Source organism: Sminthopsis crassicaudata, chromosome 1, assembly GCF_048593235.1.
Source record: "Sminthopsis crassicaudata isolate SCR6 chromosome 1, ASM4859323v1, whole genome shotgun sequence".
NCBI lineage: Eukaryota > Metazoa > Chordata > Mammalia > Dasyuromorphia > Dasyuridae > Sminthopsis > Sminthopsis crassicaudata.
Genome location: NC_133617.1, coordinates 74,053,323 through 74,075,351, shown reverse-complemented (window position 1 = coordinate 74,075,351; position 22,029 = coordinate 74,053,323). Strand labels below are relative to the sequence as shown.

Here is a 22,029-nt window from a genome sequence, read left to right as displayed (position 1 = left end):
CAAATACCCTAACCCTCCCATACCACTTTTGAATAGTTCTAAGTGTTAATGAACTTTTCTTACATCACAGTTACATGTGAACTTCAAAACTTCCATTTTCTCTCCTGAGGTAAAGCAGAAAATGCCTAATCCTTCTTCTATGCAGAAAGCTGTTCCAGGTGGCCCAGTGAATAGAGTGCTAGATGTAAAGTCAAAACAAACTGAGTCTAAATCTGGATTTAGACATTTACAAGCTGTGTGACTCTGTGCAAATCATTTAACCTATTAATGGGATAATAAACACACTTACCATACAGGCTTGTAGTGAAGATTAAATGAGATGGGGGGGCAGGTAGAAGACATAGTGAAGAGTGCTGGTCATGGAGTCAGGAGTTCCTGAGTTCAAATCCAACCTCAAGCATTTAACATTTCCTAGCTGTGGGACCCTATAAAAGTCATTAACTAGAAGTTAGACTAGAAGTCATTAACTAGAAGGACTTGGTGCTATAGAGAATTAAGGTGAGAGAGTTTGGGGGTAGAGCTAAGATGATGGAGTAAAGTTAGGAAGCTGCTTGAGCTCTCCCAATTTCCCTCAAAAATTATATGAAACCAGAGTAGCTAGATGGTGCAGTGAATAGAGCACCAGTCCTGAAGTCAGGAGGACCCGAGTTCAAATCTGACCTCAGACACTTAACACTTCCTAATTGTGTGACCCTGGGCAAGTCACTTAACTCCAATTGCCTCAGGGAAAAAAAAACTATATGAAACCAAACCTCTAAATAGACTCTGATGGAATAAAACCACTCCTCAGCTCAAAGTAGACATGAAAAATACTGTGGGTGTCTTGATTGAGAGCTCAAAGCATATGAGCCTTCTGATTTCAGAGGTGAGATGAATGAGGTGGGAGACTCATAGCATGTGAAAAGAGGTCCAGTTTATTATGTTGTACAGCCTTATTGATATACATTTTTGCAAGCATGATCAGCCCATGGACAGTAGACAATCCCCAATCATCATCCAAAGAAGCAGCTCTTGGGATTGCATATGCATGATATCTGCCAATCCAGCAATTTAGCATCTCACTCACAGATAAGAGGCCCTGTCAAAGCATCCCTGCTTATGAGCAACTAATTGTGACCCTCAGGCTGATCCCTTTCCCATGTTATGCATCACTGCTCCTTGCTCAAGAAGGGCATTTCTGCAATATGGCAGAAAGCTTATTGTGCATCAAAGGTTAAGGTGGCCTTTGTATTCCCTCTCATACCCTAGCAGAAAAACTTCAAGAAATGTTAGTCTCACTGGGGTGAAAAGGGTGTTCAAGCCAACTCAAATAGACTCTGGGAAAGACAGTAAGAGGGTTTAAATTATAGCAAATCAGAAACTGAGACCCTCAGTCCTGGTTTAATAATAGAGCGAATTAGTGAGGCAGCTTTCAGTCCCAGCTCAGAAGGCAAACTCTGAGAAACCAGGTTGTTTCCTGAAAAGAACAGGCAAAGCTACCCTGTGCAAACACAAGGGGCCCCTGTGCTCAAAGCCAATGCTCGGAGCTGCACAGGAAGCTTAGGACAGTGTTCCCTTTACCCCAGGAACAGAGCTCAATCTAAGAATTAAAACAATTTTTAAAAAAGAGGAAATACTAAAAGAAAAGAAAATGAGCAAGTGAAAGAAAAGAACCTTGACTATAGAAAGCTATTATGGTGACAGGACAGACCAAAACACAAATTCAGAAGAGGACCGAATATACACAGAAGAAATCTCAAAATGTGATATGAGTTGGTCTCAAGCCCAAAAAGGCTTCTTGGAAGTGCTAATTAAAGACTTTAAAAGGCAAATAAGAGAGGTAGAAGAAAAAATGAGAAAAAAAAATGAGAGTTATACGTGAGAGAATCAACTGCTCGGAAAAGAAAAGAAAAAGTGTCTGAAGAAAACAATTCCTTAAATAATAGAATTAACTAAATGGAAAAAGAGATACATAGCTATCTGAAGAAATCACCAAAAAAACTAGAACAGGACAAATGTAAGCTAATGACTTTATGAGACAGCAAGAATCAGTCACACAAACTAAAAAGAATGAAAAAAGAAAGAAAATGTGAAATAACCACATTGTAAAAATAGCCAACCTGGAAAATAGATCCAGAAGAGACAACTTAAAAATTATTGGACTACCTGAAGTCCATGACCAAAAAAAAAAAAAAAAAAGAACCTGAAACATTATATGAGAAATCATTAAGGAAAAATCTAGAAACAGAAGGGGAAATATTGATTGAAAGAATCCATCAATCACTTTTAGAAAGAGAATCCACAAGGAAAACCCCAAGGAACATTGTTTTAAAAAACCAAAACTACAATCTCAAGACAAAAAACTACAAACTGCCAGACAAAAACAATTCAAATATCAAGGAGCAAGTCAGGATTACCCATAATCTGGCAGCTTTTACAATAAAGGATCAGAAGGACTGGGAAACTACATTTTGGAAGTCAAAGGACCTAGGGTAACAACCAAGATTCAGCATCATCTTTTAGGGGAGTCGATGGGACTTCAATAAAGTAAAAGACTTCCAACCAGATCTATTGAAAAAAACCAGAACTAAACAGAAAATTTAATATACAAACACAGGACTCAAAAGAAACATAGAAACATACCCCCCCACACCTTTTAAACAGGGGGGAAATGTATCTTATTTATTTTACTATATATGTATAATTATATACAATATAATATAAATAATATATTATTATATATTGCTCAAAGATTCCCATCCTTAGATGGGAAAATTATATATATATATATATATACATACATACATACATACATACATATATATACATACATACATGTATATATGTACATATATACATAAAACTCTTGAGAAATGTTATCTATCATGGGAGAGGGGAGAGATAGATGGGGGACAGACAGAGGGGAGCATCACATGAACTGAGGGTGTGGTTGTTAAGTGGATGGTAAGTTGATAAGATAACATCAAAGAAAAAGATATTGAGGGGTGAAGAAAGGTCTGTACTGAAAAAAAAGGAAAGGGAAGATATAATGGGAAAATTAGTTCACATGAAGAGGTACAAAAGATCTATTACAATCAAGGGAAAGAAAGGAGGGGCATGAACATTGTTTGAAGCTTGATCTCATCAGTTTTGGCTCTAAGAGGGAATAATTACTTAATCATTCAGTTGGGTATCGAAATTTAACTAACCCTATAAAGAAGTAAGAGGAGAAAGAGGAAAAGAAAAGGGAACTACAGGATAGAAAGGAGGGCAGAAACACCTACAGGAAAAGAGAAGGGGGGAAGAATTGATAGAAGATAAGATAGTAGGTGGAGTGGGTTAAAAAAAAAACACTACTAAGAGAAGGGAAGAAAGTGGTAGGAGATAAGGCAGTAGGTGAGGTTGGTAAAAATAAAAACTAAGGACAGGATGGAAAGAGAGAAAAAAAGTATATTCAAGGGAGAATATAGGATAGAAGGAAATACAGAACTAGTAATCATAACTGAATGTAAATGGGATTAACTCTCCCATAAAATGGAAGAAAATAGCAGAATGGATTAAAAAACAGAATCCTACAATATGTTGTTTACAAGAAACACATTTGACACAGAGAGATACGTACAAAATAAAAGTAAAAGTCTAGAACAGAATTTATTATGTTTCAACTGAAGTAGAAAAATAAGCAGGGGTAGCAATTCTAATCTTAGATAAAGCAAAAGTAAAAATAGATCTTATTAAAAGAGATAAGGAAGGAAAATAAATCTTGATAAAGGGTATCATAAATAATGAAGTAGTAATGATACTAAATGTGTATGCACCAAGTGGTAGAGCAGGAAAATTCCTAGAGAAGATTTTAAGCCAGTTACAGGAAGAAAGGAACAGAAAAACTATTCCTCTCTCAGAATTAGACAAATCTAACCACAAAATAAACAAGGAAAAAGCTAGGGAGGTTAATAGGATCCTAGAAAACCTAGATATGATAAACCTCTGGAGAAAATTTAATAGGGATAGAAAGGAATATATCTTTTTCTCAGAAGTACATGGCACCTATATAAAAATTGACCATAGATTAGGGCATAAAAACCTGACAATCAAATGCAGAAAGACATAAATAATAAATGCTTCCTTTTCAGACCACAATACAATAAAAATTATACTTAATAAAGGGCCAGGGAAAGATAGATTAAAAACCCAATTGGAAATTAAATAATCTAAGTCTAAAGAATAAGTGCATCCAACAACAAATCACAGAAATAATCCATAGTGTCATTCAAGAGAATGAAATAATGAGACAACATATCAAAACCTAGGGGATGTAGCCAAAGCATTTCTAAGGGGAAATTTTTTACCTCTAAATAGATACATGAATAAAATAGAAAAGAGAGAAAGAGAGATCAATGAATTAGGCATGCAACTAAAAAAGCTAAGAAAAGAACAAATTAAAAACTCCTAATTAAATACAAATTAGAAATTCTGAAACTCAAAGGAGAGATTAATAAAATAGAAACTAAGAAACTATTGAACTAATAAATAAAACTGAGTTATTTTATGAAAAAACCAACAAAATATATAAACCTTTGGTTAATTTGATCAGAAAAAAGAAAGAAAGAACTCCAGTTGCCTCAACAAGAACCAAAAAAAACAAAGAAAAAAAAAGGAGTAAATGAGATCATATTGCTACGACACTTGCAAATCTCAAAATGCTATACAAATATTAGCTGTCATCATCATTATTATATTAACAGCCTTTAAAATACTCAAACAAGAACTGTCATGTGTAACAAATCCATTCTTTCTCAGGATAAACTCCACAGTTCTTTCAACTTATCCTTCTATAGCATAATCTCAAGGCCCTTCACCATCCTTATTTCTCAACAACATAAGATTTGAAATTACATTATGGGCAGATTATAGTTACTGTCTTTAACATCAAGATGAAAAGTTTAAACTTAGCCTTGAGGACAACATTAAAAATTTATGGTCTAGGGAATGGTGTGATGAGAAAGCTTAATCAGTTGACTCATACCAGGTGAAATGGAGGGGAAAGGCATATAGCACACCCAAGGAAAGGAAGGCCTGTGCTAAGATGGAAGCTGTGCAAATGGACAAGAATTAATAAATGTTTAGAAATCATCAAGGATAAATGAAAAGAATACAGTGTCTGATTGGTATTTACTATTAATCTGATGGATTGCCTACATGATGAAAACCCTAGCTAATAGTACACAATCTTTGAATCCATTGAACTCACCTCTCCTTGGCTTCACCTCTGTGTCATGGTTTTTGTAGCATGATCTCCCTGGTATGTACCATTGTGTATCCCAGTTACACCATGATTGATGTTCTAACTAAAACTCCACCTTACTTATCTCTCTCTGCTTTCTCTTTTCTCTTCTCACATTGTCAATCACAGAGTTTTATGGTCCTTTGATGTGGAATTCTTAGGTAGAGGAGAGGAGACTTCAGAGAGGACACCTGTGTTTGACCTTAGACCATCTCAAAAATTCAAGCCTCACTTGTAAAAAAGGACCCTCCTCCTATTATTCCACTAAAGTGTCTGTCATTAAAAGTTGTTAGTTTTTTTTTTCTTGTTGCTCAATAGCTGTATAATATAAGGGTCCTGAGTATCTTGAAAGTGGAAATGACCACTGGAGACATGATGACAAAGAGTGCACTTACTCAAGAATCCAATACTCAATAAATCTAATACATCTGACTCAATAATCAAATTCATCACACACACACAGAGAGAGAGAGAGAGAGAGAGAGAGAGAGAGAGAGAGAGAGAGAGAGAGAGAGAGAGAGAGAGAGAGAGATCTTCTTGCTCCCCAAAGGAACAAGTAGAAGCAATGCATATATAAGAGTATGAGGCATTGTGGTTAAGTGTTTAACACTTAAGTAAGCAGTGTGGTTGCAGAAAAGGGAAAAAGTTATATTTCAACATAAAGAAAAAGTAATAAATAATTTTGTAAAGTTTGGTGCTGGCCCTTTCATATGCAAACATTTTAGTGAGTGAAAAGGGCAAAAAAAAAAAAGCTCATGTATCAAAACCATGAAATTCATATGTAAAAAAGTCAGTTTTCAGATAAAACATGAAAAGTTTCATTTTAGAAAGGATTAAAGAAAGACTTTTTGCATAAAGGAAAAGGAGGATTAAAGGGAGGATGCAAAATGTTGCCTCTTTTCAAATGTGAATTTGGTGATTTTAAGGACCACAAAAAAAGGACTTTGGGGCATTAAAAACATAAAATCCATGTATGAAGAAATAATTTTAAATAAATGTGGGAGACATTTTAGGAAAACTCAGAGAAATGAAAGAGGAATAAATAAAATTATATTATATTTATATGAGGAATAAATAAAATAAAAAAGGAATGCAATTTAAGGCATCATGATACATCAGATAGTTTAATGTGATTATTTTTAAAACTTGAGAAATTAAAATTCACAAAGTAATAAATTAAATAACTGGAGACTATGGGATGATTAAATAATGACTTGGTTTCAGAACTAATAAAAGATAGATTTGGTGAGATAAATGGAGATAATATTAATATCTACTTCTAAAATTGTTGTGAGAATAAATAAGATAACAGATATACAGTACTTTACAAATCTTAAAACGCTATTATTATTAGTTATTAAAATTGTGCAAATTCTTTCACCTCATAAAGGAAAGATGGGTCACCAGTATGAGAAGACTCTTAATTTGGATGATTGAGGATAGTAAAGAATCAATTAATCAATAAGCATGTATTAAGCTTCACTATGTACCAGGAACGATGCTAAGTACTAAGAATACAAAGGAAGTAAAAAAATATTACTTCTGATCTCAGGGAGCTCACATTTTAATAGAGATTACATGGAAATAGTTATGCATATGCAAGATAAATGCAGAATAGATCGATAATCTTAGAGAGAAAGTAAGAGCAGTGGAGTAAGAGACAGGTAGGAGAATAGCAATGCTTTTTGCATAGTTTTGAGCTGAGTTTTAAAATAAGTCAAGGAAGCAAGGAATTGGAGGTTAAGAGAGTGTTCCAAAAATAGAGGAAAGATCATGCAAAGCATGTACTTAGAAATTGGAATACCATGTTGAAATATCATGTGCAAGAGAGAAGTAGGCTGATGTAACTAGGTCACAGAGTGTGTGGAGGTGAATAAAGATTGTAAAGATTGTAAGAAGATTGGAAAGGTAAGAGACCAGATTGTGAGGACTTTATATGCCAAGAAGAGGACTTCATATTTGATACTTATTGCCATGGGTGGGGGGAAAGGCAGGGAGGCTAACATGGTCAGAACTGTGCTTTAGGAAAATCACTTTAGTAGCTGATTTGAAGATAGACTCAAGTAAGGAGAGAATTGATTAATATTAACTTCTCCCCAAAGGAGGAGTTTTCCACCATTTTTTATCATAAATTATATGATGAGGAAGGGGGAACATATCAAGGAGGTACATGCAATGGGGGTCTGTTAATTTAGTCATCCCCAACCAATTAGGGGAGGAATTTTGTGTTTCAGGATAGAAAATAAAAGGCTCATTCCCATGTCTCTAAGTGCAGTTCTACCCAGAGACTGCCCCTAGGTGAATCACCTATTTCTTGCTTGAACTGTAAATAAACAAATTTACTTCATATACTCCTGAGTATTTTTTATCTTTGTACCATCTTTCTAACAAGGAAACAGTAATAAATTCTCTTATGCTCAGTTTTAGATGTCTAGGAGACATCCAATTTGAGATGTCCTAAAGGAAGTTGGAGAATTGAAGTTCAGGAGAAAGGTTATATAGATCTTGGAGTCATTTACATAGAAATGATAATTGAACCTAGGGGAAACTGATGAAATCACCAAATTATTATGGAAAGAGAAGAAGGCTCAGAACAGAGCCTTGAGAAGCATTCAGTGACCATAATCTGGATGAAAATTCAGCAAAGGAGACTGAGAAAGAGTTAACAGATGGATAGAAGAGCTAGGAAAATACAGTGTCATGAAAACAAAAAGTAGAGAAGATGAGAAGGTGATTGTGCTTATCAAAGGCTATGGAAAGAACAAGAAGAATGAAGAATGATAATTAAATGATTGGTAACTTAAGAGAGCCTATTTTCAATTAAATGATGATGTTGGTATGGATATTGAAGATTTAGAAGTGAATGAGATTCGAAGACAACTAACTTTGATGGCTTTCTCCAAGAGTTTAGTGAAGAAAGGAATGGGGTAGGGGAGAGAAGAGATAGAATAGGTAATAGATAGATTAAATAAAGTGAGCATATTTAAAGGAATAGGGAAGGCATCGGTATATTTAAAGGCATCAAGGAAGTAGCAAGCCAATGGGAGAGATTGAGAGTAGAAATAAAGTGGGGATAATAGAAGGAACAATCCACTTGAGAAGGTAGGAAATAATGTGATCTAGAGTGCAGATAGAAGGGCAAGTCTCAAAAAAAAAAATTTACTTTTTTGTCAGAGACAAGAAATGAATGGGATGATGGAAATATGACTGAATGATTGAGGAAAAGAAAAGCAGAATGTCTTAGCAAATGATGTAGCAAGAAAGAAATTCAGAGGAATCCATCAGGACAGGAGTCAAGAAAAATACCAGCATTCAGCTGCTCAGAAGACTTCAGCTATTGTGTGTGAGAAGCTATAAAGTTCAATTCCCTGAGGTCCTCACTCTTTTACATTGGCCTTTTCCCATTACTGAAACTCTAGTATCCAAGTCCCCTCTGGGGAGAGTTGGCATTCTTGCTTTATTTCTACATTTATTTTTTTTTAAAGTTATCATGTATCTCCATTGTATATGATACTTGATTTTGATTTTAGTACTATATTTTTGTGATATTAGAAAGACCTTTTCATGCCTATATTATGTTAAATAGTGTTGTACTTTGTCAAGTGTTTTTTTCTACTTCTACTGAGCTAGTCATGTGGTTTGAGATTTTTAATGTAATTTTTTGTTTTCATTGTTTTCTTAATGTTGAACAATCCTTGCATCATTGGTATAAACCCAACTTGGTCATTAATGAAGATATAGGAGAATATAATGTACTCTAATCAAATCAGTGCTTAAAATGAAGGAGAAACAACTCCTATCATTCAAAAAAGAAAAGAGGCTACTGAAGAATGAATGAAAAGGGCAATATGGACAGAGGGCTTGAATCAGGGTAGAAGAACGTTTCCATGGGAGAAGATATATATGCTATAACAAGAGATCAAAATCTTTCAAAGGATAAAATCTACACAGATTTGGTACATTAGGAAGCCACTGCCTCTGAGAAAATGTGCCTCTTACCTAAAAATACAATTCCCCTCAGTTGCTAATAGGCTCCCAGCACTCCCTGAGAAATTACTTTAAATTTACCTAAGATGGAAGTGAAGACATGCGTAGTGACTTTTCTAGTAAGCAAAATGGATGGTAATACCAGGGTGTTTGTTCCATCAGAGCAGGAAGGTTTTTGTTGTTTTTTTTTTAAGTTTTCCTTTTCCTAATGTTTTGCATAGTGCCTGGCATACCAAAAGTATTTAATAAATTCTTGTTGACTCACAAGGAAGCTTAATCTAGCACTGATATCAAGGTTGGAGTGGATTGATGAGGAAATTCAAACAGGAACTAGTAGGAAGTTATTAGAATAATTGAGGCAGGTACTAATTGACTGTAATAGTGATAAACTTGATGAACCAAATGATGAGGTATATACCTCAATAGGATTAATTAAGGTCTAGTGGCAGGATTCAGGGTACAGGGAGACACATGGAACTCCCCTGCAACCCATTAGGATTCGGCACAAGGATACAAAGTTAAATCATGTCTAGTGGTGGCGAGAGTCCCCTGTAAATAAACTTACAGGCCGAAAACCTAGATGGGTAAAAAGATGTTTATTGCCAGGTTTGGAAGCAAGGTTAAGGTCTGGTTAGTAAAAGGCATTAGATAGAGGAAGATATACGCCGAAAGCAGTGGGACAAAGAGTTTCTGATGCAAGCATCTTGGCTGGCATCTTTCAACTCTGACCAAAAATGATTCTAGCTTTGCTGTTTTATCTACTTGAAGAAGTAATGGGTGGAGCTCAGATTGATTCCTGGAAGACCAGATTTTTTGGCAGGCTTTTCAGATAAGGAAGAAACTGTTTTGGGGAAACCTGAGCAGATAGTTGGGGGTTGGGTTATCCAAGCCAGCTGAGATCCAGTGGGGGGGCTGGGTACAAGCCCAAACTAGCTCAGATACGGATCTTTTCCCCTAGGAATACAAAAGGATGGTTTTGACCAGATCTTGTCCCAAAGGTAGATCAGACAAGGAATCTTAAAGGGGGCTACGCCCACAACAATAGTAGGGTGGAAGAAATGGGAATAAAGAGGAGGAAAGGAGTTATATCCTAGAGGTAGAGCTGTAGAAAATGTCACTAAATATTACTCTCCTAAACATCTCCATCCTTTGATTTAAGACCTCCAAGAGTAAGAGACTCATTCTCCTTCATAGTATCACATTCAACTTTTGAGACAATTCTAATAGTTTAAAAAGATCTTTCCTGCATGAAGCCCAAACCTGGCTTCTTAAAACTTCCCTTATCACTCCCAGGACTGCTTTCCAGGCCATGCTTTAGAACAAAGTCTAATTTCTCTCCAACATGCCAGTCTTTCAAATACTTACGGATTTTCCTCTCCTTGGATGACCAAATCTTAGCTTTCTTAAACCACAGAGGGAGGGAAAGAGCTAGGATTCTTCTGATTAGTCAGCCCCATTACACCTAATAATAGCCATTTAAGCTCAGTGGGGGAACCATTTTGGACAGAACTTATCTCAAGGTCATTTCATTACTGTTACTGAGATCAAATGATCTCAGGCTGTGGACATGAGTCTGTGGTCAAGAAATCCCCATGAACTCTGTGACTTGGATCAAAAGGGGAAGAAAGTGCCTAGTGTGTATCTAAGTGGGAGTGAAGTATATGTATGCTCCCGAAATATGCTCTTCTCACCACCTCCAACAGACTAGCTGGTTTCTGCCCCAGGTGATCCTGATGTTTTATCACTGTGAGTTCCAGCTCAGTCTACACAGTGATATATGCCCTACCTTAAACCCCAGGTGTGGCAAGGTCTGTGGAAGGTGTTCACAAATGATTCACAGGACACTAAAGTGTATGGAGAATTGCTTATATCAAAGTGAACCTCAAAGAGGAGAGGTCACTGATTGTTGATAGTAGAGGGAAAGCCTGAGAGTAGCAATGGGTAACAAGGACTATTCCAAGTCCCACCTCAACTAGTGAGTCTATAGAATGAGTAAAAGTACAGTCAGTGCAAGGGACAGCTATGTCATCAGGAAGGAATAGATCTCAATCAATGCAAAGAGATAAAAAAAAATGAGAAAGAAAAAAGTTATTATTTATGGAGCAGGCATTCCAGGGAGCACAATGAAGGAATTGGTAGCTTTAGAGTGAAATGTTGGGGAGATTTGATTGAGGAAGTAACAACAAAGCATGTTAGTGGGGGGACAAAGAACAGCTTTGAACAATGGCAATCAGGAGTTCAGAATCTCTGGGACAGAGTATGGGATAATAGCAGTGAGAGTTTTTTAATGAATAGAATGAATTCAGTTTGGGATTATTATCATCCCTAAAGGTTCTGCCTCAGGTTGGATTCTCCCAAGGTATTAGACAATAATTTGTAATTGAAAAACCAAGAAATTGGAAGTGGTGAGGAGTGTGATGGAATGGCTAGATCATCAAGGATAGAATTTTTTTTTAAGTTAGAATGAAATTAATCTAGTACAGCCAAAAATCAAATTATATGATAAAGTAATCCCTAGCTGGGATATTCTCCAAATTTACATTCTCATTCCTGGGTTGAAAGGGAGCTGTTACTTTGAGTTCTAAAGCCACCTTGTAGGGTCATACTATTACTATTATATGAGTTCCAAACCATGTGTATATGGCTAGTATTCAATTAGTAAACATTTTTGTAACAATACTTATCTATGAAATACTTATGAACCAGCACTATCCACAGCACTAGGATTACAAAGAAAGGCAAAAACACTGATTCCTGCCCTCAAAGAGCTCACATTCTAATGGAAGAAACAACATGCAAATAACTATGTACAGACAGTTTATGTTCAAAATAAAGAAAAGATAATCCCAGAGGGAAAGCATAAGCAGTAGGGGAAACGGGTGAGGAGACCAGGAAAAAAATCTGTTACAGGATGTAGGATTTGCATTTGAACTAAATTTTGAAGGCCATGAAATCCAGGAAGAAGGGAACATTTTATATACAGTCTGAAAAGACATGGAGCCAGGAAATGGGGTGTCATGTTTGAGGTACAGAAAATAAACACATAAGCTAGATCAAAGAGCATTGTAAAGGAAGTTAAGTGTAAGAAGACTGAAAAGATAGGAAGAGGTTAAGCTGTGAAGAACTTGAAAGGCCAAGTAGATCATTCTATATTTGATTTTGGAGCTAACAGGTAGTTCCTAGAACTCAGTGAGCAAAAGGATGACATGGGTAGAACTTTGTGCCCTTTGGCAGCCAGGTGAAAGATGAACTGGAATGAGGAGAGACTTGAGGCAGGAAGACCAACCAGAAGGCTATAACAAAAGTCCAGGTTTGAGATGATGAGGATGCATCAGGGTAATAGCAGTATTAAAGAGAGGAGATGAATATGAGACATATTATGAATATAGAAATAAGACTTGGAAAACATGGATATGTAGGTGAGTATGTGTGAGGTGTAGAAGACATTGAGATTGTGACACTGGGTGACTGAGGTATTGGTGATGCTTTCAACAGTATTAGGGAAATCAAAAAGAGAGAAAAAAAAACCTGAAGTGACTTATATGAACTGATGCAAAGTGAAATGAGCAGAACCAGGAGAACATTGTACAGGGAGAATACAGCAATATTGAATGACCAACTTAGCTATGAACTTAGCTATTCTCAGCCATATAATAATACAAGACAATTCTGAAAGACTTATGATGAAAAGTGATATCCATTTCCAACTGATGGAGTCTGAGTATAGATTGAAGCATCTTTTTTTTTAACTTTATTTTCTTGGGAATTTTTGGTCTGTGTGTGTGTGTGTGTTTTTTTAACAACATGACTATATGGAATCAAATTGCTTGCCTTCTCAATGAGGGGGTTAAGGAGGAAGATAAGGAGACAATTTTGAATTCAAATTTTTTTAAAAGAATGTTTAAATTGTTTTTACATTTAATTGGAGAGGAATGAAATATTAAATAAAGAGAGAGGGAAGGGTTTTGAGGGAGAGACAATGAATTCTTTTTTGAATATATTGATTTTGAGATGTTTATAGGACATTCAGTTTGAGACATCCAAAAGGCTATGACGTAGCACTGGAGCCTAAGAGAAAGACAAAAGACTCTATATAGCTCTGGGAATCATTCTCATAGTTATGATAATTGAAACTATGAGATTGATAAGGTCATCAAATGAAATAGTATAAAGAAAGAAGGCTCAGAATAGAATTTTGAAGGATACTTATACTTAAAAGGTAATTTAGATGGAGACTCAGCAACAGAGACTGAAAAAAAGAGTGATAAGTCAATAGAAAGAGAGTCAGAAGAGAGTAAAGACCTAGAAATGAAGGAGAATGAAGAAGAGTATCAAAGATATCAGGAGGTCAAAAAGGATGTAGCTTGAGAAAGGCTTGTTAAATTTGGCAATTCAGAGATCAGTGCTAACTTTAGAAAGAGTAGTTTCTGTTGAATGATGTCAGAAGCCAGATTATGGAGAATTTGGAAATATATATAAAAGGAGAGAATGTGAAGTTACCTAGTATATATAGCTTTCTTAGTTTGGAAAAATAAAGGATTAGCTTTGCTCCCTATATAGGCCCTAAGGCACATTCTCTCAACATGATAAGATACATAGCATAATACCAACTAAAAATGTGCCCCTGGTAGGGCAGTGGACAAAGTACTAGCCTTGGAGCTAGGAAGAATCTACTTTAAATCTAGACTCTTAATGACCCCCATTTGCCATTTTGGCAAAGAAACTCAAGTAATTTGTCATTCCCTTTCCCTCTCATTTTACAGATAAGGAAACTGAGGCAAACAGGGTTGAACGACTTCTCCAAGGTCACACAAATAGTAAGCATCTATGGCTAGATTTGAACTCATGAAGTTGAGTCTTCCTGACTTCAGGACTAACACTCTATCCTTTGTACCACCTTCCCAACTCTTCATACATTCTACCTACAGTAGATTCTTCAGAAACAAGAGCCCTGACCCTGATTTAGCATATTCTGAAATTTATTTGTAGGCCCTTGGAAAAGCCAAAAAGTAACTTCTTTGCCAAAATCAACTTGTTCAAGACTAACCAACCTGGCATCAGCCTGAGATTGGTAGATAAGGGCGGGGGCGGGGGGAGCATCAAATGAGAATAAGGAAATAACTAGAGCCACTAGAAATGTGGAGAGGTACCTAAGACTGGGAGAAAAGTTCTTTTTTCAACTTGAAATATAAATAGACACAGCTTGTTTCTGCCCCAATCTAAACACACACAGATACACATGCAGAGGAACATTAATCGGATTGCTTCTAAGAGGTTTCCCATGCTGTATTCATAGGTTAGGCAGTAGCTGTCTTCTCAGCTCCAGTGCTGATTCTACCTTAGGCAGTATAGGTTTTGTGTCAGGGCCTGTACCTGGGCATAAACATGGTGAGTCTTGCACAGTAGTAAATGCCTGAATCCTCCTTCTGCAGATGGTTCAGAGTCAGTGAGACTGTACTAGCCTCATTGTTCCTGAAAATGAAGGCTCTATCTTGAAGGGCTCTTCTTGTATTCTTTTTTGTTACCTAACCCAGCAGTGATACTGGCCACAAACCTCCTTGGTGCCTCCAGGTGGGCTCCAGTGCCAGGAAAAGGAAAAGTCCTTAAAGCGGAGCCCTGAGGCTGTACAGGTCAGGGTCAAGTTCTGGCCCCTCATGGGTCAGTTTTGCCTTCTGTCTCCACCAGCTGCACCTGGGCCCAGGACCCTGCAGAGGACACATGGAAAAAGAAGGTCAAACCCCCACACTGAGTTCTTGGTAAGGAAAACTGGGGGCCAAGACAGAGATACCTGAAAGCTAATGAAAGGCTGGGTCTCATACTCGGGGTTCCTCGGGAGAAAAGCCCAAGTAACTGAGAGCCAAAAGAAAGGAACTGCATACCCAGACAAATTGAAGAAGGAAGAATGGGGAACAGAATGGAACAGAAATATCTGGAAACTAGTAATCCAGGAAGAGAGGAGGAAGGGAATGAGGGAAGAGATACCTGAAAGATTAAAGAAGAGTAGTCCCAAAAGATAGGCCATGGCAAGCATAGTAGGGCTCCTGATAAACATTGTGCTACAGACTATAAAAAGCATGGAACAAGTTTCAAGGGGTGTAGTTAGAGCCAGACAGCTGTGATCTAGGGTTGATTAAGTGTGCATCTTTATGTGGTCAGGCCAGATAGAGCAATCTTTAAAAAGGCAGCTGAAAGCAGTAATATCAGCAGCCCATCCCCCACACTGGGGTAGAGAAGACAGGGAGGAGGACAGAAGTAATTCTGAGAAGAAGGGACTTGCCCAACATAACAGTGACTGTGTGGCTGACTCCCAGCTCCAGTAGCATTTGAACAACCTCATCCAGCTGCCATTACAGGACCGGCAGCATCCTTCCTATAGTTTAAGGATGTTCAAGGTACAGGCCAACATCCTATGCTAAGCAGCTAAATCTGGCAATTCTACCTAGAACTAATTTACAATTTTACTCATTAAATTAAACTCATTTAGTGTCATCTTAGAGAACTAGACAAAAAGAAAATAAAATTCATTTGGAGGAATAAAAGGGCAGGAATCCCAAGGAGAAATCATGAAACAAAACAGGAACAGAGGGGACCTAGTAGGACCATTTTTAAAAACCCACATATATACATATATACATGTATACATATATATATAATTTTTTTAATATAATCAATTACATTGGTCTTGAAATAGTGTTAATTTCTTTTTACCAGTGACAGAAAAAAGCTATCAAATAGAACCTTGAAAAATTAGTACTATTTCCTAGTTAGCAAGTGCAGAACCAAGAGACTAAATATATTTTGATATTTTTATATGTCCTCTCTTTCTCTGTCTGTCTCTAACTCTTTATCTTTGGTTTTCTCTGTGTCTTTCTGTCTGATTCTCTGCGTCTTTGTGTGTCTCTATCTTTAAGCATCTTTATTTCTCTGTCTTTCTCTATCTGTGTCTCTCGGTTTCTTCTCTGTCTCTGTTCTCTCTCTCTCTCTCTCTCTCTCTCTCTCTCTCTCTCTCTCTCTCTCTCTCTCTCTCTCTCTCTCTCTGTCTCTCTGTCTCTCTGTTTCTGTCTCTGTCTCTGTCTCTCTCTCTCTCTCTCTGTCTCTCTGTCTCTGTGTCTCTGTCTCTCTCTCTCTCTCTGTCTCTCTCTCTCTCTCTCTCTCTCTCTCTCTCTCTCTCTCTCTCTCTCCTCTCTCTCTCTCATTCTCTGTTTCCCCCTTTACATACTCAGAACTGATTGTTGTGACTGGCAATATCCTGGATGCTAAAGGAGATTCAAAAGAAGACCAGACTATCCTACTTTGGGATATGCATGACCCTTCTTCCCTTTGCAGATATGTTAAGTTCCATTATTACCTGTCTCAGCAATTCCATGACATCAAGTTATGTGTGTTATCCAACTCTCCAGCATAACAACAGGAACAAACTGGATTTGTATTCTACAACCAGCAAAGATTACTGCTCATTGCTCACTGACCTTCATTTCATCCATGGCACAATTCTTCTGCAAGGAGAACTAACAATGTTTGCATAAGCACTTTTCAGAGCAAATACATGACTAATCTTAGGCATCAGTAATTGAATCACTGGAGGCCAATTTAGAAAGCAAAGTACTAGAGGTTGCTCCAGAGACTGATCCAAGTGCAAAGACCAAACTAAAGAAAAATGAAGTTTGAATTCCAAATAAGGCAGTCATTATTGAGTAATCCCCTTCCACCTACCCCCAACACCTCAAAACAAACAAACCAAAAAAAAATCCTTTAAAGGAAAAGAGAATTGGTACACTTTAGAAATTAATTATCAATTGTAGAAATATATAGAGAAGAACTGCACATGTTTAACATGTATTGGATTACTTGCCATCTACAGGAGGAAATGGGAGGGGGCGGGATTTGGAACACAAAGTTTTTCAAGAATCAATGTTGAAAAATTATCCATGCATATGTTTTGAAAATAAAAGCTTTAATAAAAAAATCTATTCTAAACAAAAAATTATCTAAACATAAATATATTTTTATATATGTAGAGACAGGTGGTAGATATAAAGATAGGTGATAGATAGATAAAATAGAAAGACAAATATAATGCAGAAAATCCCTTAATAAATGACACAGAACCAGAGGTTTCTATTTAGGATATCTGTGGAACCTTTCCTCCTCTTCACTCTGCCTTCATAACATCTCTTGTATATGCTCTCTTCTGCCCCTCATACTGCCACCTCCTTGATACAGGACCTCATCACCTCATGCCTAAACTATTGCAAAAGGCTGCTGGTGTGTCTCCCTGCCACAAGTCTCTCCCACTCCTGTCCCTCCTCTATTTAGCTGTCAATGTTATTTTTCTAAAATGCAGGTCTGATCATGTCATCCCTCCTACTTAATAGACTCCAATGTCTCTCTGTAACCACCATATTAGCTCCTCTCTTTGGTATTCAAAGCCTTTCATAACCTGAAATAGCTCTTCCTATTTAGTCTTCTTACCTCTTACATCCTCCCATGTATTCTATGATCTAGTGGCACTGGCCTTTCTAGCTCTTCCTTCAATAAGACATTCTCATCTCCATACTCCAGACATATTCTCTGGCTATCCCCCATGCCTGAAATTCACTCCCTCCTCATCTCTCCCTCTTGTACTATCAGTTTGAGTGACTTTGAACACATATGCTGACTAGGTTAGTCTGAGTCTTTTGCCTCTGGCTTATTCTTCTGTTTTGTTTCTTTTTGCTAACATAGATGACCAAATAGTGATTATGAGTTAGATATTTCCAGGTTTAGAAGCAACTTTTTTCATTTCACTCATTTCACTAGGGTGGGAGCACCTAGTCCTCTCCCTCAATTGGAAATGAGTAAAAACTGAAATTGCTTTTTACTTGAAGATAATCTTCAATAGAAGGACATGCCTATCTCCTGGCCTGGCTCCCTAGAAAATATAAACCTTGAAGGACTTATTGGTACCATAGAGAGTTGAGATGAAAGTTAAATGACTTTGCTTACATTTCAAAATGTTTCATGACTTGTTCTATATAGCATTCCTCTAGAAACTTATAGTAGGAATTATAAGCCCCTATTTTATATTTAAGATTTTGTTAATTCAGACTTTTCAGCATGTGTGTGGCTATTTAATTGCAAAATACTCACAGGAGAACTTTAGAGATAAAAACTGTGGAACCCTGAAACTCAGAACTGTTTTATGATTATATGGTAAATGTCCATTTATGTTAGCCTAGCCAAATTCTGTTTAAAAGGTATTTGAATAGAGATAGGCTGTTGAGATACTCTGTATTTACAACATGCTCTCAGTGCTCACGTGAACACACACACACACACACACACACACACACACACACACACCCTCAAATTTATACCAGACCAAATAATGACCAAGAAATTCAATGAAAAACTACAATAAATGACTTCTTCCACCTTAGAAATATACAAAAAGTCAGCCAGAAACTCATGGGCAATTAGAAAGGGGATCCCTATCAAAGCCAGCTCCAGTGTAAGCAAACAATACTGTAATCTCACAATTTCAATTTTTCAGTGAGGTCAGTAGTGATTGACAGAAAAACTGCCCAGAGTATCTGCCTACTCATGTACTACGTGCAGTATACAGAAATACCTGGGCAACACAGCCACAAACAAATCTGTAGGGGAAAGTATAGATCAGATGTCAGATAACACATTTTTAAAGCTGTACGAAAAAATATTGGTGATAGCTTTCTGTCCAGAGGCATCAGAAGGACAGGCTACCATGAAAACTCCCCAGGAAAATTGTAAATCCACAAAAAATTTCCTTGGAAGCCCCCAGAAAGCAGATAAAGCCAGTGCAAGTGTGGTTCAGCCAGTTCCAAACATACCAGAGTTTTGAGCATCTTGTTCTAAGATGACTTAGTAGTCTAGTACTCTGAACCTTAAAGATTCATAATTACCCCTAGGTGAAAGTTAAGACAGAAACCCAGTTGACCCAAGGTGAAACCAAACAGAATTGGCAACACCATCCAAAGTACAGGAGGGAAGTTGGGGGCAAAGGAGATAGGGTGAAGATTGGCCTTAACCCTAGTAAAAATTCAGGTATTAAACTTAGATAGATGAGTTAACCAAAGAAAACAACCACTATTAAAAATTATTGTGAAACTACACATCTCCCAAAAGAAGAGGGTGTCTTAGTAACAACTTCCACAGAGAACTGAAGAAAAAAATGAATTGTTCATAAGTACTATGAAGTATGAAGTACATAAGCTCTCAGTGGAAAAGTTAGGGGAATAAATAGCTTAGAAGAGAAAATAATAAACCTTATTCAGATAACAGACTTTCTGAAAACTAGTGTAATGGATGATTGACCCGTGAACCCAGCTGAATACAGAGAACTCAGCAAATGCAATCCCCATGTGGAATTGGGAGAATACACATACATTCTGTAACTTGTTCTGTTTGGTGAAAAGTAGACTTTTTCATTGCCTACATAGCTACATAGGACACATTTTTAAAATACTGTTTGACCATAAGCTGTCTTTTCCCTTGGTTTGACTTCTTCCTACCTAGTGGCCAAGAAAAGAAGAAAGAAGAGAAATGATAGTATAAAAGTAAAGGCTTCAGGCCCTTCCTATCTGAGATCAGCATATGACCCATGAGTATGCACCTCAGTTCTTTGCCTTGATGCTTATTCTCTCACTGTAAGTGAAAGCAATCAGAGATGGAGGTCAGAGACTAGAGCCCTGCCCCAGTTTTGTTAGCTAGCCCAGCATCAGAGTTCTGAGGAGTAAGAAGCAGCCTTTGGAACCCAGTACCTCAGGGACAGAGGTAGGATCTTGTCTAACAACGTTGCATTTGGATATAAACTTGGGACCACTGATATTTTGAAAGAGTATGAACTCTGAGCCCATTCTCCACAGAGACTAGAAAAGTAGTAAAGAAGAGAGTAGGAAAGGGAGTAAAGTATAGGGGAAAGAAACAAGATACCTTCTCAATTCCTTCAGCCTCCTCTATCTTCAGTTTGGAGTATTGAAGGATAGAGCATTAAATTCCTCTCAAAACTTTTCTTTAAAGAAGGTTGGATCACCATTCTGGGGAGCAATTTGGAACTATGTTCAAAAAGTTGTCAAACTGTACATATCTTTTGACCCTGCAGTGCTTCTTAATCCCAAAGAGATCTTAAAGGAGGGAAAGGGACCTGTATGTGCAAAAATGTTTGTGGCAGCCCTGTTCATAGTGGCAAGAAACTGGAAACTGAGTGGATGCCCATCAATTGGAGAATGGTTGGGTAAATTATGGTATATGAAGGTTATGGAATATTATTGTTCTGAAAGAAATATAATAAGCAGGAGGAATACAGAGAGGCTTGGAGAGACTTACATGAACTGATGCTGAGTGAAATGAGCAGAACCAGGAGATCATTATACACTTCAACAACGATACTGTATGAGGATGTATTCTGATTGAAGTGGATAACTTCAACATAGAGAAGATCCAATTCAGTTCCAATTGATCAATGATGGACAGAATCAGCTACACCCAGAGAAGGAACATTGGAAATTGAGTGTAAAATGCTTGCACTATTGTCTTTCTACCCAGGTTACTTATACCTTCTGAATCCGATTCTTACTGTGCAAAAAGAAATTCAGTTTTACACACATATATTGTATCTAGGATATACTGTAACACATGTAACATGTATGGGATTGCCTGTCATCTAGGGGAGGGGGTAGAGAGAGGGAGGGAAAAATTCGGAAAAGAAGTGAGTACAAAGGATAATGTTGTAAAAAAAAAATTACCCATGCATATGTAGTCAAAAAAAATTATAATTATAAAATTAATTTTAAAAATTAAATTTAAGAGGATTTCCACAAACAAAACCAAATGCAGTCAAAATTAGAAGAAATGCAAAAAACTGGAAAAGGGAGTTACAAGTTTCTTGGATATGGGCTTAATTTCTCAAATATATAGAAAACTGAGCTAAATTTATAGAAAAATAAGAATTGATAAAAATTTATAAATGGTCCAAGGAATGAACAGGCAGTTTTCAGGCAAAGAAATCAAAGCTATCAGTAGTTATATGAAAAAAAATGCTTTAAATCACTAGTAATTAGATGAATGCACATTAAAATAACTGACAGAAAAAAAAGGAAATGTGGAAAAATAGGGACATTAAAGCACTATTGGTAGAGTTGTGAATCATTTTAGAGAACAATTTGGAACTATGTCCAAAGTGTTATAAATCCATGCCTCCCTTTAACTCAGCAATACTACTATTAAATATATGTCCTAAAGGGAACAAAGGAAAAGGACTTACATGTACCAAAAGTATTTATAGTAATTGCAGTGACAAAGAGTTGGAAATTGAGAAAATGCTCATAAGTCAGGAAATGGGTGAACTAGTTGTTACTACTGCTCAATAAGAATTAATAAAGGGGGTGGTTTCAGAAAAACCTGGGTAGAAGCTGATACAAAGTGGAAGTAAACAGAACTATGAGAACATTATATAAAATAACAGCAATACTGTAACAATAATCAACTATAGAAGTCTTAGCCTCTCTGATCAATAAAATGATTCAAAACAATTCTAAAGAACTCAATAAGAAAAATACTATCCACCTCTGAGAGAAAACTGATGAAGTCTGAGCACATATTGAAGCATATTTTTCCCATTTTCTTTATTTTTCTTGCCTTTTTTTGCACCATACCCAATGTGGAAATGAGTTACATAAATTTCTATCTAAGGATATCATATTTCTTACCAACTCAATGAATAGGAACAGAGTAGAGGGAAGGAAAGAATTTGGAACTGAAAA

At 36.8% G+C, this 22,029-nt stretch overlaps 1 protein-coding gene across 1 annotated transcript in view; it reads right to left on the bottom strand.

The window, feature by feature from the left end:
- LOC141546792 (uncharacterized) overlaps positions 1-14,906 on the bottom strand; it is a 28,784-nt gene extending 13,878 nt beyond the window's left edge. Inside the window, 4 exon segments of the mRNA XM_074274909.1 lie at positions 313-425; positions 14,624-14,748; positions 14,750-14,800; positions 14,802-14,906. Coding sequence (XP_074131010.1) covers positions 313-425; positions 14,624-14,748; positions 14,750-14,800; positions 14,802-14,906 — 394 coding nt within the window.
- Positions 14,907-22,029: the final 7,123 nt, after the last annotated feature.